Source organism: Phaethon aethereus, assembly GCF_964289735.1.
Source record: "Phaethon aethereus genome assembly, chromosome: 5".
NCBI classification, from domain to species: Eukaryota; Metazoa; Chordata; class Aves; order Phaethontiformes; family Phaethontidae; genus Phaethon; species Phaethon aethereus.
In genome coordinates, this window is record NC_138579.1 from 30,629,048 (window position 1) to 30,653,616 (window position 24,569).

General features: G+C 38.0%; 1 protein-coding gene across 6 annotated transcripts in view; it reads right to left on the bottom strand.

The window, feature by feature from the left end:
* The window catches only part of NPAS3 (neuronal PAS domain protein 3), a gene marked incomplete at its 3' end in the record, with an annotated part of 626,985 nt that overhangs the window by 538,892 nt on the left and 63,524 nt on the right, over positions 1-24,569 (bottom strand). The window contains exon 2 of one of the 6 annotated variants that reach the window (XM_082000659.1): positions 5,384-5,473. The exons of the other annotated variants lie outside the window; for them this stretch is intronic. Coding sequence (XP_081856785.1) covers positions 5,384-5,473 — 90 coding nt within the window. The remainder of the gene's footprint in view (positions 1-5,383; positions 5,474-24,569) is intronic. 6 annotated transcript variants of the gene reach the window in all.

Consider the following 24,569-nt stretch of genomic DNA (forward strand, 5'->3'; position numbering starts at 1 on the left):
CTTCCTGCAAAAGTCTTCTAGAACAGCTCAGCACAGAGAACCCACAGATATGCTCAAAGAGACACAAAGGTGAGGGCAGACGAAGGCAGCTTTAACAGAGGTAAAGTTTTGCCACGCAACCTCACACTGAGGCTGTAAGAAACAGCTGATTTATTAAAGGGCCTGTTACATGAGTTCACAGTGGCTTCTTTGCCATTTGCTGACAAAGGATGAATTAGAAAATATTGAAAGCTAGTAACTTAAGAAGAGATCAAATTTATGAAGGGGAGGTGCATAGAATCTTCTTCAAATACACCTATTAAATTCACATTGCGAGGAGAAAAATCAAGATGTAAAGTGAGGCAACACTGTCCCAAAGAAAGATCCACTGTGCAAGAAGATGGGGGCCTCTCCTTCCTGTTTTAATTGAGTAGATCAATCTAAACAGCAGCTTCTTCAGCATGTTCTTTCATAGGTTAACCCCTAAGACATCAGCTCCTGAAGTCATTGTTGGGAATAAAAAGCTCACATACCCTATAATATTAGCTTGAATGACAGCCCTGTTGTCCTACATGTTACATGTTTTTCCTGCAGCTAAAATAATCGTTTCAGACTACTGTATCTTTTCCTTAGCTATATAATATCAGATGAGTCAGGATATACAAACATAAAGTCTGAAAAGCCTTACATCTTTCTAAGTCAATCTATGTGCAACATCACTGATGTGTTGTGGTGGATAGAAAAGGATAATGACCTCTCGGCCATTATCAGCTTCTCTGCTGTGCTGCTTAAATGACTATACTGACCTGAACCAGCAGGCCCAGCTGCAGAGGAACCATCAAGGCGTTTAACTCACATCCACAAATTTGTGAATCTCCATTTGGAACTATTAGCTCCTCCTCTGCAGGGCTGTTACTGCTTTGTCCACATCAAGGTGGTGATGAGTCCTGCAGACCACTTCAACAATCCCCAAAAAATCCTTCATCTTCCCATGTTCTATAACTGGTTGAATTCCCTCACTGAGAAGAGGGAGAGCTATCTGGACCATTAAAAGGTTTATATTCTCATTTGTGTTGTCTGCTAGGGCCATGAGATTTCTTGAGCATTCAAAGCAATACAGTTTTTGTTTTATCCATTTAATATATAAACAAATCTTAGTTTAAACCTCAGAGGCTGACAGGAATGGTTTAGCCTTGTGCCTCCTTTTACTCAGTTGTACAAATATTTATGATTTTGAGTCAACATATAGTCTGAGGGGAGCTTATTTCAGTCTGTTGAGTTTGGATGTTTTGAGCATTTACAGGCTCAGGATGATAATGTGTATATGACCAAGCTACACCTTCCAGGACAAACTTCTTAGACTGAAATCAATGAACCTTCTGTTCTGTGCTCATTTCACTAACTTGCAGAGAAAAGAAGGAAAAAGAGCTACTAAGAGCAGAGCTGAATTTCTGGGATTTAAATAAGCAAGGTGTTTTCCTTGCATATTTATTCCATGCTCTTGATTTCAGAAGAAACACCTTACTGTCAAACTCTTCCCTATTCTCTATACTCCTGAAGAGAGACATGACCTTTAAGTCTGCTTAATATGGACAGGAAGAAATGAGGGTAAGATGATTTCTCCACCCTTGCTTTGGAGATAGCACACAACAGCCAAACTGAGAATTACCCCTCACGACCCAGGTGATACTCTGAAGGGCCACCTTATGAATGGCGTAGCTTCCAGGCTGAGAACAAAAAACCCCCCCAAGATACCCTCTGCTTGTACACTATAGAGACTGCCTTCAGACACGCAAAAAAGCCCTAGTCTTGACACTCCATTACTCCTTGTAATTTAGCAACAACTAAAACTGGGGCATGGGCAGAGAGCTGTGCTCCTCTTGGGCTGTCTCTGGAGATGATCTACCTGGACTTTGTTCACTGTTTGACACTCCATAAAGGTGAACAAGAGTGCAAACCATAGGTGTCTGAGCAAGCAGAAGAAAGGATTTTCAAGCAGGCAAGAGGGAAAAACCTTGGCAGCTTTGTTATACTGGAGTAGCTAGAACTGAACAAAAAATACTTTTTTGTTGTCAATTTTGTTTGACAACACAAAAGAAGAGCCTGAACATTCCTGGCTACAGCAGTGGGGACTGAAAAAGAAGAGGAAATACCCGGGAGCTGGTGGACAGATGTACTCCAGGCTAGTAACAGACAGGCCTCTGGTTTTATCTCCATAGCTTGAGACACATCACCTACTTCAAAAAAAACACAACGGTAAAATCTTTTAAGAATTCTTGGTGTGTTAGTCTCTACTGCTAGTGAACACAGAAACAATTTTTAATTATTTTCAAGCTTACTTTAGAGCTTTTTAAAAAGCATATTTACATGCTCTGCCACCTAGAACAACATAGACCCATGGCAACCAAGGTGGACAATGCAGGGAAGGGGGAGGCGTTTTATGCCAACAGCTTTTGAAAGTGTTCCACTCTGTTCCGAGTGGGGTATCTAATGGCAGCTATGAGACTCAACTGCAAGAGGATCATAAATAGCCTAGAGAGCTCTGTATTAAAGTATTTACTGTTTTGCCTATTTTATATGTATTAGCTAATGTAATCATTAGTCCAGCTGTTCAGGAATGTGTGTTGCAAACAGCTTTTTACAATTTTTTTTTTTTATATTACTATAATGTATTTACTAATCTATACCTTTAAGAACTCTTACTAGAAGTAGCAGTTTGTATGTATTAGCACTAAGATTTGACCGAAAAGGTTACTTCTCCAAATGTTTCCTGAAAAGTATTTTTGGATTAGAAGGTCATGGTATGATCCTTTCAGATTTTTACAGAAAGCATCAGAATATCTCTATTTCAACTGCTAAGTAGCTTTACACAGAACACCTTTAGTAGGTGCATGGTCAAGCATAAATCCAGAGTAGGCTTTCTGCATAATACTCCTTTAATTTTAAAATGGGTTGGAGAAAAAACAGTCAAGCTCTCAAATCCACAATTCTGTGTCTTGTCATACTCTGTATAGCCAGTCCTTAAAATTCCTTTAAATCTCAGAACAAGTAGTTTACTGTTTAGTGTCTTGCCCAGAAGTTATCCTACAGGAAAAAGGAAGGTCACACAGCCCTTCCTGTTGACCACCAGTGGCCTTTTTACACCCATTCTCCCTTCCCCAATCTCATCAGGGGAGAGACTGACGTTGCAGAAGAGATGCACATGAACATCTAGTACCAAATGTTCACATATTTTTTGAAGCTTATACTTTAGTGCTACAGGTGTAATGAAAATAACTTGATTTTTTGGGGGAGAGGGGTCTTGATTAGTGAAAAGTTTTCAGTAACTTGTTATTATATCATTAGAAATAAATTCCTGTGGGGAAAAAGTCCCAAAAACTTCCACTGGGAAGAAGAAAGAATGCCTCAGAGAACTTAATGTGGAAGAAGTACTGAGAGAAAATTTCACTAATCAAAAAACCAATCTGTATTTTCTGTAGAAAGACCTAGCTATTAGTTTTCTAAAATAACCCATGTTTTTACAAGAGAGGTGAACTGGGCTATACTACTTCAAAATTCACATTTCAGGTATGACAAAACAGGTGTCAAAACCAACACTTTCATCACCAGTCTGATTTTTGGAGTTTGCCTTTTTTTGAAAAGCTTTTTAGCGAATGCCTATTTGCAATTGTATACCTACTTGTAAGTGAACATCTACTATTCCATTTTGCGGTCAGCACAGCTAGCTATTTTTAACTATACTGACTAAAAATTCTACCTAACTAAAAAAAAATTAAGATAACCAACTGTTTTGCAGCAAACTGAAGCCATTGCTGCATTTAACACTCATGACAAACGGTGCCAAGTTTTCTTATTTCCAGAAAGTTTCAAAATCTTGAAGTTGTTCTAAAAACTGATATAAATAGTGCACAACAAATCTGCTTCATACATTTAAGCAAATGAATATATTTATACACTTACTGAACTGAAGCTACAAGAAAAGTAAAACCACTGAAGTTAAGTTCTATGGTGACACTCAAAGCCGTGCTAGATCTAGACAGCTTCAGTTACCCTGGACACTGCCACTGTTTAGAGAGGTAGAAGGGAAAATGATCAAAATTCAGAAAATGCAAGAAAGATTTAAAAGTCAGTGTAAAATCATTAATAAATCATATTTCACACCAAAAGTAGCCATTCACAAAAAAAACAAGCAAGAGGTCAGATTTTCATTTTGGCTCACGAAGTTACATTGATGTAATTCTACTGATAAATCTACATTTCTCTTTTTCTCTCACTTCTGTAAACCAAAATGATACTCTTCATTTACACTGAAGTAACAGCTTGTACTGATGTGGTTGTACCTATTACAAAAAGAAAGATTCAGGAAACAAGCAGCAAGTTATGGAATAAGAAGAGGAGATGGGAGAATACAACCTAAAAAATAATGAGTGCCTTGCCAAAGAAACATTTTGTTGCAATATAGAGTACAACTGATTTTTGGAAGTTAAGGGGTTTTTGGAAAATGAAATCTGATATACACAAGATGATAATGATAACACTGAGATACAAAACAAGAAAATATTTGGAGCATGTTGGAAATAAACACTAAGTGACAGAAAGCAGTTTCAAAAATCCAGTGAGATAACAGAAAATTCATAACGCATTTGCAATATATTAATACAAAATCATCTACAACATACCTGTCAAATATATACTTTTCAATTCTATGTAGAAATAGATTATTAAATCTTTACTATAGTAAAATAGAAACTTCACTGATTGCAAAAGTAACAGAAGTCAAGCACATTGCATTTGCCTGCCCACAGCAATAGCACTTTTGTCAGAAGCACCAGTAACAATCTTGAGTTCCGCACAAAAGCGGGCTCTGTTAGGGCAAGGGACAAAGGCAAATGACTGCAAAGCAAGACGACTCAACTTCAATCTAACTGTCCTGTAAGGTACATACTAATTAGCTGCAAAGCTATGAAATCCTAGCTAGCATGTTAAGTCTGCTACATGACAGTATAATTTGACTTCTTAAAGGATTATGCAAATTACAACTCATCATTCCATTACACGACTGAAAAAAGTGACAGCTAATTTATACATAACACACCTTTCAAATCCCTAAGATGTGAAGCACCTGTGCAGTACATTTTGCCTAGATTTTCTATGTATACATTCTTGTTTATTGCACTGTACAGATGCATATCTAAGATTTAGTAAAGTCATAGGGGGTTTTATTTGCTTTTTAGCTTTTAGAGCACAATCCCAAAGAATTAAACATATTTCTGTCCCTGCTGTAGAGGTTTCGCACGCAAGTAGAAGTGTATGGTTTCAACACACGTGTAATTTCTGAATAGCGGGAGAGCACGAGCACTAAATGCACGAGCTAGAGGCAAGACTCACACAGATTTCAACATACTTCTGGTAGGTAGATTCACAGTAGATTCCGTCATATCGGTAGATTTTCCTACATTCTGATTGGTTGGGCAGAGGATGCTGGACAGTTATTCTGTAGAGGCATCAAAAACAGATAGACATGACTAGAGGTTCTCTACAGGTAACTGTAATGCAGGACAAATCAGTCTGTTGAAATGGATTTTTTTTTTTTAATTTTATTTTTAAATTAAACACCTTTCTGATCTCTTTAAATCAACTGCCTTGTGCACATAACATCCAGAGTTTCCACTTTTCAAAGTTTGCACTGAGAGTAAACTAAAATTCAGTTCTCCACAAGAACAGTATTTCCCCCCCCCCTCCAAATATCTGTGGAAGAAGAATTTTATGAACCAAATTGATACTTGACATAGTTTGTGTATATACAATAGAGCTTATAAAATTGATTATTTATTGTTTACTGTTGCAATCCTTCCTCAGGCAGAACATCCATTTATATCAGCTGGGAGTTTGTCCAGACAAAGACCAAATAACCCTCCAATTTAAAATGTCAACAGCAATTCTCACATTTGCACAGAATGAGGATGTTGTGGCATTATGAGGACTGTGATTGAAGGTGCTCAGCACCATCTGAATAATGCCATATGTTCTCGGATCGACTCAAAGAAAATGAAAGTGATTGGCAGCAATCAGGAGGTGCGCAGCATCTTGTAAAATCAGGCCCTGAAAGATTTGTCAATCATTCTATTATTCATCCTTCCCCAACTCCCTGTTAGCAGAAAATATAATTTGGCTATAAAAATTCAATGTTGTTTTTAAAATATACTTGGGAATTGCACACAAAACAGTACCCACCAATTTTAATTTTTTTCTCTCCCCCCCTTCTCTGAAATAAAAGCACGTTTTCAGATGCTTTTGTGTCTTACACAAATTAATACCTTTTGCACTTTTAATATAATGGTAGTTCACTAGAGTAAGTACAAATTTAAGAAATTTTACACATTTTTCAAATGTAGAATTTTAGGCTGTGAATTTTTAAAAAATATTCTTGTCAATTTAGAATTATTTATTATTATTATTTTTACAGTATTACATCTATATAGCTCTAAGCTAGTCTTGTTTTTTAAAATCACATATTTGTTTCAACAGTAATTTGAGACTGAAGGTTTGAGAAAAAAATTAGCATCATTATCTAGCAACAAAATTTATAAGAAAATGGAAAGTTATGTACTGTGGAAACTGAGGGCCTTCCTCAATAAGGCTGCACCTACACGGAGTGACAAGCGCACACCGTTTCGTATCTTAACAGTTCTCATCCCTTGCTCATTTAAATTGGAAACCTGCTCTGAGCATGCCTCAGCACTGTTTTTGGCCCATGGAAACCCAAATGCAGGAGGGAGGGGACAGCTACATGATGAAGGCAGGACCAAACATCTCCAAATCCTGGTATGTTCCTAAATTCACCAGTTAAGGCGTTGCCAGAGAGACTTATTTACCGTGATACACAGAGCCTTCAAGTTAGGTGCCCAAGCAGCATGCACAGCTTACCGGGAAAGCTAAGTATCTTAAAATGGGACTCGCAACGCAAGCGCTGTCTGCGGGGAACCATGCAGGCTAGTAAGAGAAATCCAGAAGAGGAGAGTTTCTTCTCTGTTGTTTGTGCCTGAGACACACAACCACTTCACTTTGGGTCACCCAGAAATGCCTACATCAAAGAGAATTCAAGTTTCACAATCTTCAGCATGCTGTCACATTGGCTGACCCATGCTCCTACTTGAATTCCTCCCTGCCTTTTTTGGGAGGGTGTTTTGTGGGTTTTGTTTGGTTTTTGGGTTTGTTCGGTTTGGTTTTGGTTTTTTTGGTTTTTTTGTTTGTTTTTTTTTTAAAAAGACTACAAGAGATGCCTGTTTTTACACAGCTTCAAAGACACAGGAGAACTAAGCTCTCCATGCCTCTCAGCCAAAAGAGGTTTAAATGTAAATCCCGCACAGCTCCAAAGATTACAGACTCCTTGATAACAACTGTTCTAAAGCGGGGGACATGTTAACTCCTCCTGCTAAAACAATGGTACCATTAAAAAAAAAAAAAAAAAATCAGGATTCATTGGATGAAAGAAAGGGAGCCAGTGAGAACATGTTTTATGAAGAGTCATTCAAAAAATGCATAAGCAGCCCTTGCAAAAACTATCTGAATCCTTCCCAGATGAGTGCCCTCATCACAGGGCTTCAGAATTATGCTCGCTCTTCCACCAGCTCTCTGGCCAAATGAACCTTGACTAGTAATACCGATTATTGCTATTACTTGAGTAGTTAAACAAGTGGAGTAGAATATGGCTCATTCCAGAAAGCCTTTGCTCTGAAGTAGTTGTGGCATTCTTCTGGGAAGTGGAAGACATGGGTTTGAACACCCTTGTTATAAAATAGGTCCCTAAATAAGTATTCACTGCACCAAGCTAGTGTAGAATACCTGTCAGCTAGCTTTTGTTGGAGTTTTTATGATAAGGGAAGTCCTTGCTCTTTTCCCAAATAGAGGGGAGACAAACGGAAACACAGGAGGTTCCATCTGAATATTAGGAAACACTTTTTTACTGCAAGGGTGACAAAGCACTGGAACAGGTTGCCCAGAGAGCTTGTGGAGTTTCCACCCATGGAGATAAACAAAACCTGCCTGGACCTGGGGTCCTGGACAACTCGCCATGGGTAACCCCGCTTTTCTAACCCAGAAGGGTTGGACAAGAGATCCCTTCCAACCTCAACCATTCTTGTGATTGAAGCCCAGATCAGAAGTTTGGACTGTGAATCACAATCCTACTTTACATCTAGCCAGAATTGGGTGCCACAACCAAAGACAGGGAAGAGATTAGAACACGGAACATTTTTCTGGAGGGTGGGGAGTATGGCGGGGGGGTGTGTGTTTTTTGTTGTGTTTTGTTTTTAAACTCACCAATGTATGAGGCTCTGTAACAACATAGCAGCTGCTGTGGATCCTAGTCTAAGGGAAGTAAGTCTTCCTCTGCACTATTACAAGGCGGGGTTCTACTTCAGGAGCCAATATCCTGTGACCTTTTTTGGACCCAGTCCTTACCCAGTGCTCATTAACAATTTTGCTTAAAGAGTTATTTTACACTCCTCCATTCTCTCGCTGCTGCAACAGAAATAACAAAAAAAGAATCCTATCCCAAAACACTGAGCCAAATAAGACATCAGTGTAAATCTCTTCAAATCCCACTGACTTCATTGAGATTGCATGGCATCTAAGCAAGTACAGAATGGTGCCTATTTGTGCTTAACCTGAAAAACAAGCAGTCCTGAGACACTACGGAATACATTTCAAAGTGCACACCAGTGCAGCTATCTCCTACAGCAATGCTTTGGGAAAAAAAATCCTGTATTTTTTGTATGATGTTTCTTATTGTTAAGGTTCATTTTAGCATGGTAAGTTTATTTCCATACATGGACTTTTATGCTGAATAAAGACTATGTTTGTATTTTACATATTTAGAAGCTGCCTAACACCCATCACACCCATTTGCCCTCTGTCCTATGCCCAATGTACTTCAGCTGTCATTTAATAGATTTACATTTATAATTAATTATTATCTGATAACTATGAGACTGTGGGTCAGAAATTAAGACCACCTCATAGAACAGCTTATTCAGCATTCCTCACTAAAAAACCCAGACAGAAAAAACCCAAAACAAGAACAGCCCCAACAAACACACAAAACAAATAGCAGAAATTACTGGTCAGCATCCAAAAAAGTTTACCGAGAGAATCAGTCTTGGCTGGGGCTCCCCTCCCCCCCCACCAAACCCTAATTTTAGACCATCTTCACCAAATTAATTTTGCTAACTTGTTTTTAGCACATTACATCAGCAGATAGAGTGTCTCTCTCAGGTTCCACACAGAAAATTGATTTAGCTCAAGATAAAACTGCATATTGGCTATTCACTCTGGGTACTGTATATTCTTGTTCTATTTTATGCTTTCAAATTGATTTCTTGTATTTTTCTCCGTATTAAAAATTAGAGCACTGAAGAGTATTTGAGTCTGATCAATTTGCAGTGGTTAGCTCACCTCAATTTTAGTTGAGTTTTGACTGGTTTGAGAAAAACACACACCTCTTCTCATATAAGCTTTTAGACAAAGTAGAAGTTGCCACTTCATGATGCTAAAGGCAAAAATGAGTTTTAGGTTATAACTATCTAACTCTGTAGTACAAAACGTTATTTTCCAAAGAAGCTAGAAACATAGCAGGCAAAATGCCTACAAACACTGCATGAAACATATTTTACTTAATATTTGTATCCTCTATTCCTTCGTGTGTGTGCGCTACACAGGGATGATGCTGGGTGCACTCTCACATGTGACCTTGGTTTTTAAAGGTTGCATACTTTCCCTAAAAAGTTCAAAAGTGCCACCTCAGATGTAAAAGGATTATAAGCTACTGTGTTTGCACATCAAACAGCTCATCTTCCTATCTTTATGTCACTAAACTCGAGATGAATTCATCATACAACTTGAGGTGGAACTTAAGTGCATTTACATACATGTGGAACGTGTAAGCTATGACTAATTTTAACTCACAGGGCAGAATTTAAATAATTAGTTACAAGAAGTCAAACTAAGGGAAAAAAGGAGGAAAGAGATGGTTAGAGGCAGAGTAGTAAATTGTTCCATTTTTGCAGGTAATCTAAATGCAAACTAGAAGCAACTTATCATGAGAATGGATTTTCCACCATCTGGTCAAATAACAGGGGATTTGTCTAGTGGCAAGCAAAGAATGGAATGATGTGAGAAAGATTAGCGGGCAAGTCCTACAGTTGGCTAAAATGTATTTTGTGCAAACAAGAACAGATGACGCCTTAACAATTACACCTGTCAAAAACTCCAGAAAGCAATCCATCTCTGAACAGCCCAGTTGAAAACAGGCTAGTTCATAACAAAATGAATTTTTTTAAACAATTGCCACCCATAACAGTTTGATGCATGACAAGCTTAGGAAGTCGCGTTCCACGTACAACTGAAACCTTAACTAACTGGACCCTGCTTTTCTCTGATAAGTAAGATATTAAACTATCTTAAAAAAAGAAAAATCTTAAGTGAAGCAATGCAAATAGCTAACAATCTTGGAAAGCAAGAAAATTCAGAGTTAAGGCTGACACATAGGCAGAGACTCTATAATTCCAGTATGTCCTATGTGAATTGGTACAATATGGCTCTTAGAAAAATGCCCTTTTTTGTGGGAGTCAAAAATACCAGATAGTACCTTGACTGGCATGTCTTGCACAGAATTAGGACAGTTCCTAGAATTACAGTTCTTTCTAAATATAGATATGAAGCCTTAAAATTACTACTCTATATACATCCTGCCAGTAAGGAGAATTCTAAGTAATAATGTTTTCTGTAGAGATCCGATGTCTTTCTTCAGAAGAGATATAATCTTAAGGTGCAAGAATTTTACACCCATTCCAAGGTGACTTTCTTTAAAATTAACTCTGATTATATATCTGCCTACTGTTTCAGCATCCAAACTTAACATTTATTAATACTCTAGTTTTTTAAAGAGTCATAGTTCCCTACAGAAGATGGCGATTATAGCTCATATCTATTCAAAGTGGATGGTGAAATAAGACTGTCCTTGCATTCACGTTTTTTTGTATCATTTGGTCTCTGGCTCTCAAAAATTCAAGCAGAACTTGTTACTTCATTAAGCAATGTAGCAAAGGGATTTAATGAAACAGTTTATAGAAAGTTATAGAAAGAGAATCGGGGAAATAAGTTTTGTCCATTTAACTCTGTGGTTTTCAAAAAATGACAGTAAAGTTGAATTGGGTACATAAGCAAAGCATATATCAAGGACATCCAAGAACCACAGACATTGGTATTAGCCATTTAACTTTCAGCAGAAGTCCTTACACTTACTAAAAACAGGATTTCAATATAGAAAAAAAAAAGTTTTGAAAGAGATTAGCTTTTTGGTCCCATATCCCCATCCTCTTTAGCACAGACGCAAGTTCAGAGGTAGCAGTCCAATACGTAAGCTTGATTTCTCGTTGTGATTGAAAATTCTGAGATTTGGCAATGTCTGTATTTAGAAGATGTTAGGAACCAGATTACTTGTTCTTTTAAAATATGCATTGCATATCACCATGATATTAAAAACTAGCCAAGTATAAACAATTTGTCCATGTAATTTTTGTAGCAGCATTACTCCTCTTTACAAAGAGGATTGTCATCTTTCTTGCAAGACAAACATTCAGGCTGATTTTTTTAAACTGCGTGGGTTGCCTTTCCCCCTGCCACCAACCCAACGTATTGCTGTCAGCAGCCTCTAGCAAGTCAGAGATGGGCTTGAGGAGCTGCTTTCTTCTTCCTCTTAGAAGAGCGTGGAGATAGATGAAGAACGACCCCAAATTACTTTGAATTTTCTCTCTTGTAAGAGAGACAAAGAATAGCATTTTGCCACTCTTCATATTTGGATGGGCCAGAAGAACAGCTATGGAGCAAGTGTCACTCAGCATTCTATGTATGCCGTTGGTGTAAGACAAAGCTGGGTCTCAGCCTCCCTGTTGTCCTGGTATGGATGATAGCTCACTGAACACAACATGGAAAGCAATCAAGTGTTGTAACTACAGACTTCATGGAGCTAGCTGACCATTCTCACTCAAAATGGCAATTTGGAAGTTCTGCTGGATTGTTGAACGTTCTTGGGGAGACCTAGTAGGCTATAGTGAATAACATTTCCCCCCACCCCGCCTCCTTTTGGCGGCATAACTGTGGTAAGGTTCATCAGATCTGGTGCCTACAGTTAAATCTGGTCATTTAATTTCCAGACACCAAAATATTTTTCCCATTAAATATTTGAAAATAAACCAGAAATTGTGCAAGATCTACCTTTCTCTAACTTCGTTCCTATCTTCTAAGCATTCCCAGATAATTTTTAGCAGAGATCAAGGTGCTACATTTAACTCCAATTCTTACACACCACTGACTTCTGCTTCTTTTCCATGCCTGCATGGATCAACATAATTTTTGGAGCTTGTAGTAGTAACACAGGCTTGGTGTTGGAAGCACATTTTCTGTGTTGGAAAGCTCCTACATTGAAAGGTTCACCACCTAATCAGTAAAAGTAGCATGAATTAAAGCTTCCTCTGAGAATTGACAAGTTTGTTCTGAACACCTTATCCTGTTCTTATCCTGAAAATATCAGGATGGTAACATTGCTTCCAGGGGACAAGTTTTTTTTCATAGAAAACTTCAGGATGAAGAGTGTGAGGGCCCAGATTCAGACAGCCCTAGGCCTCAGTTTTCAGAGACAGTCAGTCAGTGGAAAACATAAGCATTGGGTGTCAATAAGGCTATATGAATCTGGTTCAAGGTTTCCAATTACTGTGACTTTTTTTTTTAATGAACATTAAACCATTTCATTAGCCTTTTTTAATCTGTGAATATATAAACTTCAGAATTTTAACATAAGGAAAGAAAAATTTCTACCTCATAGCCGAAACTTAAATGACATCAGCCATGGAAATAGAAAAATATTACAGAGACTCAGATGTACTTAAAATATCCAAATTAAAACTTGAGTTGTCTTTGCTTTGACCTCTAGCCAGTTTTTCCCTGTATTACTTCAGCTTTCTATGTATCCCCATATCCTCTTTCCTCACTTTCTTATTTCACTCATTTTCGTGCAGAGACAACTTTAGAATGAGGTCCTACCACTTTTTTTTTTTAAGCTATACACATGAGTAACTTTGAGTAGTTATATTCATGCTTTCTCTTTGGAAATTAAGTATTTTAAAGCTAAAACATAGAACGTGGTACAAAATTCCTTCCTACCATGTGAAGGAAGCTTGTATGGTAAGAAGGCCATTATCTGACCAACGCTCAGAGAAAAAGGTAGGATAAAACCTGGCCTTCTGCCTGACACTTTGGGTATCTCTGACATCCTCCTGAAGAAAGGAAGAGGCTGAAGCAGTCAGGCCACCCGTAGAATCACCACTCATTTCTATCCCTAGTCTGTACATCATTCAGGAGAAAAAAAACCAAACAAACTTAAATGTGTTTTCTGTACCATCACATTTCCAAGCAGGATGCAGAAGTGTTACAACATCCTCTAGAACAGAATCAGGTCAAGATTTGAGGAACATCAGCGCAGGCAGAAAAGAACAGGCAACAGCTCAGAGGCACCAAAGTATATGATAGAACACAATCAATACGGACCTTTGTTTCTAGAAATAAGTGTCCCTTATAGCCCATGTCTGCATTTACCTGCTGCCTAAACCACAGCGTCCTATACACATAACCCTAATCCTTACTGCAGCATGTAGGAGGATACCTTAACAGAAAAGTATTAAGGCTCTGGCTGACTTGCATGCATGACACGCCCCCCCCCATCATAAAATTCAGGGTTGGCTTCTGCTGGTAAAACTCCTTCTAGCAAAATTGACAGTAATATGTAGCTAGAAGGACTTAAAGCCATTTCCAGGGCACTGGACTATAATATAAAACTAACATATAGAACCAGTCTGTTTTTGGTTTGTGGGTTTAGTGTGGTTTTGGTTTTTAAAACTTTTCTGAAATCTAATATTGCTTACATAGAGATCATCAGGGACCTCTGTCCAGGAGGACACTTGGACAGTTAATTCTTACATAGGAACCTAACTTCATATTGATTAAATAGGTAGCTTAGCACCTGCTTACAAGTTAAGTAGTTGAATAGTTTTGTAAGTCTTGTCCTGGGTCCTTTACAACTAAAAGCATCTGCAGCTCAGAGAGACTGGGAGGTGAAGCCCAAGGTCACAGAGCAGGTCAGTATGAGACAAAAGTGAAGTGAGGTCTGGAATTCCCAACCCTTGGTCCATCCCCTGCTGAAATGATGAATGTCCTCAATACTTCAACAAATGTCAAATCCTTTCTGAGTCTTTCTACATTTTTGATATCAAGGATGTAGAGGGCAATGAAATTCAATAATTAATCATACTGTGGAGGGAGGGAGATTGAATACATTTTTGTATTCTTAACTTGTCAACTTTTAATTTTACTTTATATTTATTTGCATCTCCCATTAAAAACATAGTAAATATGAGCATTCAGTGTGTATCTCTTAGTATTTTGTATGGCTTTCATTTCTCATCTTATTTCTCTTGATACTTAGGCAATCTCTTCAGCCTCTTCCTGTTAAACACAAATAAATTTTGTTGTTTCAGACTACCTCTATTCTTGCTATATCTTTCTCACAGTGATCAGAACTGAACCCATTATTCAAGTGATGTCATACAACTGATCTATATACCATATTTGTTGTAATGCTCACACTATAGTATCATTAGATGCATTTTCAATACTATTTTCTACGTCATCCCTCAATATTGCTTAACACTTTGTTTGCTTTTATGTTTAGTGTTTCACACTAAAGCAAAGATTTTCACTAAGCTGCCCACAGTGACATCAAGGCATGTTTCCTCTAGGTTATAGTTAATTTAGAACCCAGCAATGTGTATTAGTAGTTCAGATTATTTTTTTTTCCAGTGTGGACTATGTTTCATCTGTCAGCAATGAATCATTTGTCATTATGCTGCCTGTTAGCTCAGCAAGGTGCCTCAGAAGTCCCTCACAGTTCCTTCTAATCTCTGCAAAACTAAGCAGAAGTGAGCTGCTTCTGTATCTTATTCCCTTTTTAAAAGGCTTATAAAATTAGAAAATTTTTTTAGGAAAATTTAATAGTGGGGGACACTTCCATAAGCTTTTGACAGTCAGAAGTATCACCTTTGTTCCTCATTCCAATTTATATTTGATAAATTTCTAATAGATCAGAAAGGCACTGTTTTCAAGCATAGGAGTCATCCTTGCTTTTTCTATATATTTAAGTTCTAAGCTTTTTTTTCTTTCAAATGAAATGTGACTTATTGTAAAGTGGACAAAAAAAATGCCTTTAAGTTAGTTTTACTCATATTGTTAGTGGGATAAGCAAAGTATTTTTTTAAATGCTTGAACCTTCATTTTGCTATTGTTTTGGCACAGAATGGAATCAGTAGCAGAACCAGACCCATAGGGCTACATGTAATCTTCAGTCCATAATCTAAGAGGTCTGTATAGGACTGTAGATTTCATTCCCTGATATCAGAGCGAAGCAGAAAAAAAATAACCAGTGGCTGATGCTGTAAGACTTGCCCCCACAGGTTGAAAGCCTATGTCCTCAGTACCCCAGCATATACAGTATTTTTTGCTGTTGGATTCACGTAGTTAGACTCATCTATTTCCACCAACAGGATCTCCTAGGACAGCATGATGGAGGAAGGTCTCATGCAGAGCTCTGCAGAACACAGTGGCAAACATTCTTCCTACTGCATATCAATAAACTTTTTCAAAGCCCTCAGACAAGGGGATAAGATTTGTCCAGTTTAGCACATTTATCTCTCAACATTTGTTTTTCCCTTTAAAAAAAATTGCCTCCAAAACCTTTATGTGAGCTTCAGCTGTCATTCTGATGTTTCTGTTTCAGGAACAAAATGTAAAATGGGTAAAATTCATAAGTAATATCTTGACACATGTATTCTATTCATTATAACAATTAACTTCACAGAGGTAGGGAATATGCTCCTGAGAATAAGCTTCCTGAAGTTTGACTTGGGCTGACGCCAAAACATTTCAGGTTTAGTACTCAGGAGTATTATTTAGAAGATAAATTACTTGATATCAGATTTTGGGAAAGGTAGAATTAGCATCAAGTCTTGTTGCACAGCAATTCATTGGAGGGAACATACACTCTATTACTTGTTCACATTCACAATAATGATAAAAAAAAAAACTTCTGGCTATGGGAATTCAACTTTAATAAAATGTTTGGAAAATGTTGTTTGGGAGTATTCCATGATAGGAAAAGTGAGAAATACTCCCCCCTTTTTTTAGGTTAGCATACTATTGTGCTCAAAATGTTTTTTGAAGCAGCACTATACGGTTGCTTAAGTCTCTTACCATTAAAACTGATTATTCCTATGAGTGGCAGACCCCTACTATTGATCTTGAGTGACAAGAACAATTCTTGAACAACTGTGTGGCAATTCCTCACAAAATACACCCTCACAGAAAGATTACGGTCAACTAAGACCGTGTTTACAAAGAAAGAACATCAGCAACAACACTTATTCTCCCTGTGCTTACTTGGAGCCTAAGCTTTTGCAGATGCTGAACCTATGCCTGTAGCGCTACACGTGGAGAAGTGTGCAAGCACGCCACTCGCATACACACATCCGAACAGGAACTGACTCCTAAGTAACAAAAATTCTCCCTCCTGTTTTTCAAGTGCAGTTTCCATTATGGGTACGTAATTTTTATGCAACACTGTAAGCAACCGTATCAACTTGTGTTTGTCTGCAGATAACTGAATGGGGATATTATTCCTTGAAACTACACCACTGCACACATATCTGTTCTTTAATATTGGGTTGAGCTGCATATATTGCATTATGTCACTTCATCTGCATTTAGAGTACAACATGTTTTAAATGACTTTTTAAAACAAACAACTACCAGAGATCAGTCTAAAATTAACGAAAATAAGCCTGGAGTTGTACAGGAAACCACAGACGTCATTTAGCAGTCAAAAAAGGACAATGTTGATGTTAAGGAATAAATGGTCTTAGTAACTAGAGCTCAAATATACCAACGCCTCATTGCCTATTGCTGACTTGGACCTATTCTGAAAGGCTTTTTTTTTTTATATACACCTCTTCATGAACAATGAGTGAAAACATAAAGCAATTTAAATGTATTAATGGAGAGAAAACAGCTGGTGGCACTGAAAGCCTCAGAGAATAATGCAGTAGAATTTTTATTTTTTAAGAAGCATTTCAACTTCCTTAGAAAGGAAGAAGAATACAAAAAGCTTCCCAGCAGCACCACCTGTTTATTTTATTTTTGATTCCTAGTTATCTGATTCTTTTGAGCCCATTTAAGCATGTTGGCATGTTTTAAGAGAACTCTTAAAAGAGTTAGGTTTTTTGGTTGTTGGTTGTTGTGGGTTTTTTAACTACTGGTACTGGACAGTGATACTGCATCACTAGGTATGTCCCAAGTCCCATCATTACAATGATATGATTACATTTTTGAAACGCAGCAAGTTTTACAGACCTTAAGATCTCCAAGTAAAGGTGACCGTTAATGGTAAAACTCTTAACACTATAAAGATCACTGGAAAACGTTCTAAACAGGTATCACTTAACAGACGGATATTATTTCAGTAACATACTACTTAGTCTGACACCAGTGATTCACAACCACTCTTATGGTTCTTTGTATTATACAGACACCATCATTATACATCTCTCTCTTCCCAGATTCTAGTGATAAAAGAAATCCAAGCTGGTAACAGCTGGAATGAATACATGAAGGAACAATAAAAGAATTAGATTTTTTATATAGTTAAGTATTGTTAAAATGTATATGTAGAGCAATATACTCTTACTAATTTGATTGTAAACAGTTTCATAAATAAGTGAAATCCAGACAGTACAGTTATCATTACAGGGTTTAGCATTGCTTAGTAAACTATATTACGTTGAAAGCCGATTTTTACTTCAATCATGATGCCAAAATTGCTACAGTCACATTTTTGTTTTGGGGAGAAGAATGGCAGAGGAATACTCTATTAAGAGACATTCATTTCATAACAGAAATCTGTGGATATCCTATTTCCTACCACAAAATTTTGGTAAAATGAACGCTTATCCAGCAGTTTGTGAAGCTTCTTGATTTCAAAGCCAGTAAAGGCTATTAAAGTAATCTAGCTAACAGCACAATAGACTTCTTGGTGCAAGCATAAATGCCCGTTATATCTTCAATTCGTCATTGCTTTCAGTAATCCTCTGGTAAATCATGCTCATAAATAAGTAAGTCTTCAAAATGCTGAAATTTCCTGAATCACTATTAGTTAGTAATCAGGAATGCAGAATGTATTTTCCTTTCTCTTTTAATTTTTGTCGTCTTAAGCAAAGGACTGGGTTTTGCTTAGTTTTGCAACAGCTTTAAAACATCTTAGCTCAAGAAACAGTCCCCTTCCTTTGAATGTATGCATCGTTCAATATGTTTTTTCCTTTGAAAATTCCAATGTTAGTAAAAAAATTGTACCATATTAGCCAGTGATAAAGTCAAAGAAAAATGTGTTTCCACTTAAAAGTAGCATGAATAGTCTTCTGAAGTATTTGCTACATTTCTCCTCTTCCATAACAACATAAACTTTATCAGATACGTTTAGGAACAGAACTCCTGCGTCTTCTCAGTGAGGAATTATTCTGGCTGCATACATACTGTACTTGCTATTGAAAATGTTTAATAATAGAAGACCATGCACTTTCATGTAATTCATAATTAGAAGATGACTACAACTGCATTATTTAAAATCAAGCCTTTGTTATCAGCACCAGTTTTAGACAGAGGCCGAGAATCATTTGTGAGCTGTGGCAGACCCAGGCTGTTCAAAGCAATTGCTGTTCAGCATGAAAGCTGCGATGGAGGTCACAGAACAGGTCAGGAGGAAAGATAGTGTATCGATTTCACACCAGGAATAGAGGCGAAGCGAGGGCCCACTGTTGCTGCATGTGATGTATTTCACTTCAGTTTAAGGCACATTTCATTCCAATTCAAGAGGGGGTGGGGAGCAAAGGGCGAGCGGATTTCACACTGAATCATGATGAATTCTGGACTCGTGTATTCCAGTAAATATCTCCTTCCTGACATTAAGTATTTCTATAGCGGAGTGAATACAATGGAAATTAGACTGCAACCGGATAGCAGAAGAGGACTCCGGGAAAAAAAAAAAAAAAACAAACCAAAACCTGTGTAAGATTAGGTCTGTTGCCTCCCAGCTTGGTGTATACAAGTGTTACCTCAAACCCAGAAAACTGCTATAGATGAAGCCTACTAATGAAACCATACTTTGTTCTAATGTTCATGCTGCTGAAGACAACTGCATACAATATCCTAATCTTTTATTAAAACATCATTAAGCCGCATGAACCTAAGCCAAAAGTCTTAAAAAACTAAAGGAGAGAGAATCTGTTCACACAAACCTCCCAGCTACACACACAGGCACGCTCAGTGCAAAGAAAAAAGCCACCCTTGACAAAATATTTTTAATGCAGCAGTATAGTAAACATACAAATAGGTGAATAGGTGGTGCACAACTTCATTTTGCTTCATTTCATTTTTAAACTGATCATTCCAAATAACCCTGACTACTCCCAGCAAAGGATATTACTGACTACCCCTAACTGCTTTGTAGAACAGCATTGATGATTATTCATATTTTGTCACCTAGTAGTAATGGCCAGCTTCTGACACCCCCCCCCTTTTTTTTTTTAATTGATAAAAAAACAGTTCTGATGAGTAAAGCATTAAACATAACTAAAGGGATATATTTCTCAAGTTACTTGGATAACAGGCTATCCTTGTTCAATTTTTTTCCAACACCGGGAAACTGAATTTCCAGCACTGTTGCCCAGTACATTGTAAAAGTGTCAACTCCCAAACTGTTAAGATCACATACAGGGTAATGGTAAAATGTTAAGACCTGTAAGGATAAAGTGCTCCTTCCCTCCCCTGATGTTTCTTTGCATAATTTGTTCTCTGAAAAACTGCTGTTCTTTTTGAAATCCTCCAACTCCGCTATTCTGCTGGTGACAATATTTTACAACTTTTCTAGATCTTTATACTGGCTCCATAACACCAGCAAAATAGCCAGACACTGACACATTTCAGAACAAAAGAGGACTGTATTTGAGACTGCACAGAGATTTCCTATTAAATTATTTATATTAGTTCACTTCCACGTCATTATTTCTTTTCAACTGTTCTAAGGCATCAATGTCAACTTCTTGAACCCTCTCATGAAAGCTTTGCTGTCATCAGGGTCTATTTCAGCATCCTTAATTCTGCATAAGGAATCAGTTACCCAGCAAGTTTCCAATCACAAAGGGCCAGATGCTCCTCTCTGCTACACGCTGGAGCTGGGCAGACGGGCCCCTCACTAAGACAGAGGAGGGCAAAAGGTGGCCATGCAGGGTGTGTGTGTGTACTACCAGCCTGCCACAAAACAGCTGAGGCTGCTGTGCATGCAGAGGGGAAAAAAAAAAAATTCAAACAGTGGCTACAGTTAACAAACTGAAGTGATGGCAGAGATTAGCTACTCCATGCAGAACGATCCACAAGGAAATGTCATTAGCTTGCACTGCAAAATTCCATCATAGTTACCGCTTCTCAATAATTCTTCAACTTCCATAATGGTGTGCTGTAAACGTATAGAAATCTTACACAGCCTTGAGTGAGGCTTCAGTGGATTAGCACCTGCTGGCTACGGACAAAGTCAAAACCCACTAACGCTATTTGATCTACAGGCTCCTGCTGACACCACGCATCATATGATTCTATCGCCTCTGATATGTGGAGTATAGTTAAACTGCCTGTGATGGCTCCTCTCAGGAACATCCAAAGGCATGGTGATGCTTGGGATTGTTTCTTAAAGACCATGAACTGCAGAGTAGCTGCAGACTCAGCTCCAGGAGCAGAGGCCAAGGGGACAGACATTTCTCTAGCCTCATGGTGCTAGTATCCAGAGCTAGCTCTTATTAACAGGGAACAACATGAGTATCAAGACATTTTTCTCTCACATCTGTCACTGGATTCCCAGATGTTAGTGGTAGCCAAAATAAAGTCATTTTTCCATTTACAGTTGGACAGAGGATTGCTATTTTTAATGGATAAGGACCTTCGCAAGAGAATAAATCATTAAGACAACAATAGACTAGGCTATTTTCACATGCAGTTTTGAGAACAGGGCCTGCGAGCCACCCATAAGGAACAAGCTGTAAATCCCAAATAGTTAAACAAAATCAAAACACAATAATTCAACATAGTCCACAGCGATTGCCTATCATACACCAGGCCTAACTCCAACTCCAAGTCTAATTGAAAGTTCAGTGACCCCAGTGGCATGAGTCCCCACTCTTTTATACACTCCCACCCCCACACAGCCCAGATACCAGCATAGCAGCTATGCTTATCTGGGACACACCAGTTGGCATATAGGGAAAGTATACAGCTATAGGACTTCCTTTCATTAGAGTTCGAATTGAGCCCAAGGTCTGCGCACACACCACAGAAAGGTTCGTGCCATCCACTGCTGCGGATATTCCTCAGGTGGGAAAGAACATGTCAAGTGATGTGGCATCACCGGGGGCATTCCTCAGAAATTCTTACAGCAACAGCTGTACCGGCTGCTACCACACACTCCATGGCTGGAGAAACGTGCGGCAGTAGTGCCAACCATTCCACAAGCTGGAGTGGTCACTGTGGCTATGGGCTAGAGAGGCATGAAGCTGTTGTGTTCCCCAAATTATCTAGATCCTGGATTTCTCAGTACTGGGACGAAGTTCTACCGTTCCCTCCAAGTCCTCCATCACCCCATTAACTGACATAACCTGTGCTGTCAAAAAGAGTTGATTGACAATTTAAAGAAATCTGAAGTCTAAGTTTTGTCTTTGAGTGCAAGGTATGGGAACAAGAAAGAAAGAGATAGGCAAAGGGGCTCAGGTCAAGTTCAGTTAGCAGTAAAGCATGCTCTTGAAACGTGTGTGCATAAAACACAGGCCTCAGGGAATAACGGTGGTAAATAGACAAATTAAAACTTCAAGAGTCTAACCTTTCATATATATATTTTTTTAATATTTATAGAGTGTAAAAGGATCAGCCTTAGACCCTGCAATGAAAATGATAAATAGTCATATTACTTATGTGCTAATTAATACTAACGCCTCCCTGGATAACAAAAAAAAAAAAATGCAAGGCAAACCAAAAACCAAACAACAAGAAAAACTCAAGCCTTTACGGACACAACATACATGCTTTTAAGCAAAGAGAGCCTGGCAGGTGGGTGTGTTCCAAGTAAACTGCAGTGCAGTTTACTTTCTATACTGAAACAACAACCTGAAAAAAATGAAACTCAATCAAGTGCAAAGCATTAAATTGCATCTTCTACTTGTAAGATGCTTTTACAAAAACATTCAGCCACTTCAGCAACAATCTCATCTAAACTACAATATTTGGAGTAAATGGTGTGAATAGAAACTTTCAGTTCTACACTAGCCATTTTCACAGATTGACCTAAAACACAGCGAGCTTCTGCACAGTCGACTTAATCCCTAGAGAAGTAAACTTGCTAGAAACATACCTTTACAAGGCTGTCTCTTAATCCACGCCACTTGCGATTTGCTTGGGTTTTGTATCTTTCTTTTTTTTTTTTTTTTAAACATGGATACCAAAACACAACAGATCTCAATTATACAAAAGTAACAGTCACACAGTGCTTTTGAGAATGAAAGAATTCCCTCCCCTGCTGTGACTAATACAAAAGGAGCAAATATATCCCCCTAAAAGCATAGACAACAAATATATTTGGGAAGTGCCCATAGATGCTTCTTTCAGATGAACTATTTGCCCAAGTGAGAAAATCTCCAAAGATAACACTTCTAAACCTCACAAATGTTACTATTTCTAAAGAAGGGCAAAAATCAGTTTTGGTTATTTTTTAATTACCTTTTTTCCAGCTTTATTGGGGTCTGGTTTTTTCCACTACCTTGCTAACCAGCATTCCATATCAAATCATAAGATTGTTGAAAAGTCAGCACTGAACTGAACATACTAAAGAACACCAAAAAAACCCACCACAAAAAACACCACACACACACCCGCCCCCCCCCCAGATTCACATGTAAGCAACTCAAGTCCTGAAAAGGACTGTGGGGCCTGATAGTTTGTACTTTCTGCAGAGGATTACTAAGGATTGTATGTAATTAGCCATAATTGCACATTATTTTTCTCAGTTTAACGAAAGTAGGACAACTGATGGGGATTCTCTTTGGTTTTAATAACATTTTGTCCGCCGAATCTTAACAATAGTTTCTAATTTTGCTTTAAGAAAAGTGACTATGAAAAAACTTCAGGGATTTCCACTGAGTGGACGTAGCAAGACTCCATTCAGAACCGGTATCAGAACAACTGATCACAAAGACAATGCTGGAATAGCTGTCTGCTTGCTTAATGATGACTTAAAACAAACTGGTTTTCTGTTAGAGCAAAACACTCATGGATTTGATGTTTCAGAAAGAGGACTGTAAGATAATGAATATTTTTAGCATTGCCATTTATTGGAAGCAGAGAGGGTAGTATTAGTCCTTCCAGTTCTGAGGGAATGAACACTTTAGTATTGTGTAATTCAAGGCTGAGAAGGTTGAAAACAATGGGTTTGAAAATACATTTTAGGACTTCTAGTTTTAGAAGAGGCATTTAAAAACAAAATGCCTTTTCGGATGCCTTGGCACAAGAAAAAAAAAGGAAAGAAAAATCTGAAATGCAAGCAACATACTTTTTATCTGATATTAAAGAAAACAATGCTGGTTTAAAGAAAAAAGGCAGCATATCTTTCACATTTTATGTCCTAAGTAGGTTTAAGTACTGCCTATTACTTGTCAAGAATTCAATAGCAAATAGAAACTTTCCAGGTTGACGTGCTGGGGCAGAGGAAGGTCATTCTTTAAAGCATTTGCTCCCTTGAGAGGAAAACCTGGAAGGATGCTGTTTGAGCAATTTATACCAGGCGCAGCAAGTCATTAGATGCCTGTGCTGTAAGTCTGCCATGATCCCAATTCCACAGCCATATGTGGTTACCGTGGTGGGAACCAGTTCTAAAAGCCTGTAAGTCAAAGGAACGCAGAGGTGCGTATTTGCTTCTCAATGTGCTGAGCAGTCATAGGCCCTGTAAATCTTTCACAGACTAGCAAGAGAGCAGAAAAGGAGCATTAGGCAGATCAACATCATGCATTATTGGCCAAAGAAGTAAATTTTCAATTTGGAGGGGCAGACACAATTGTGGAGAAAAATAACGTAAGTTTGGAGGCAGGAAAACATTCTTTCTGGTGAGTGTTTTAAAGATAATTTCTTGCGATTCAGTTGACTTCAAAACAAAAACCAAACAATAAGCAATCCCACAGCATCTGTGAGTAAACACCATACTGGTCATTTTCTCTTCAGAAATTTTGCTAGAGTGAAGAGATTCACATTTTAAATAGCCAAAACAATACAATTCCTGAACTGTACATTGTAAAGACTTTAAAACTCTGCATTTTCCTGAAAATCCAGCCACCCAGGAGGAATAT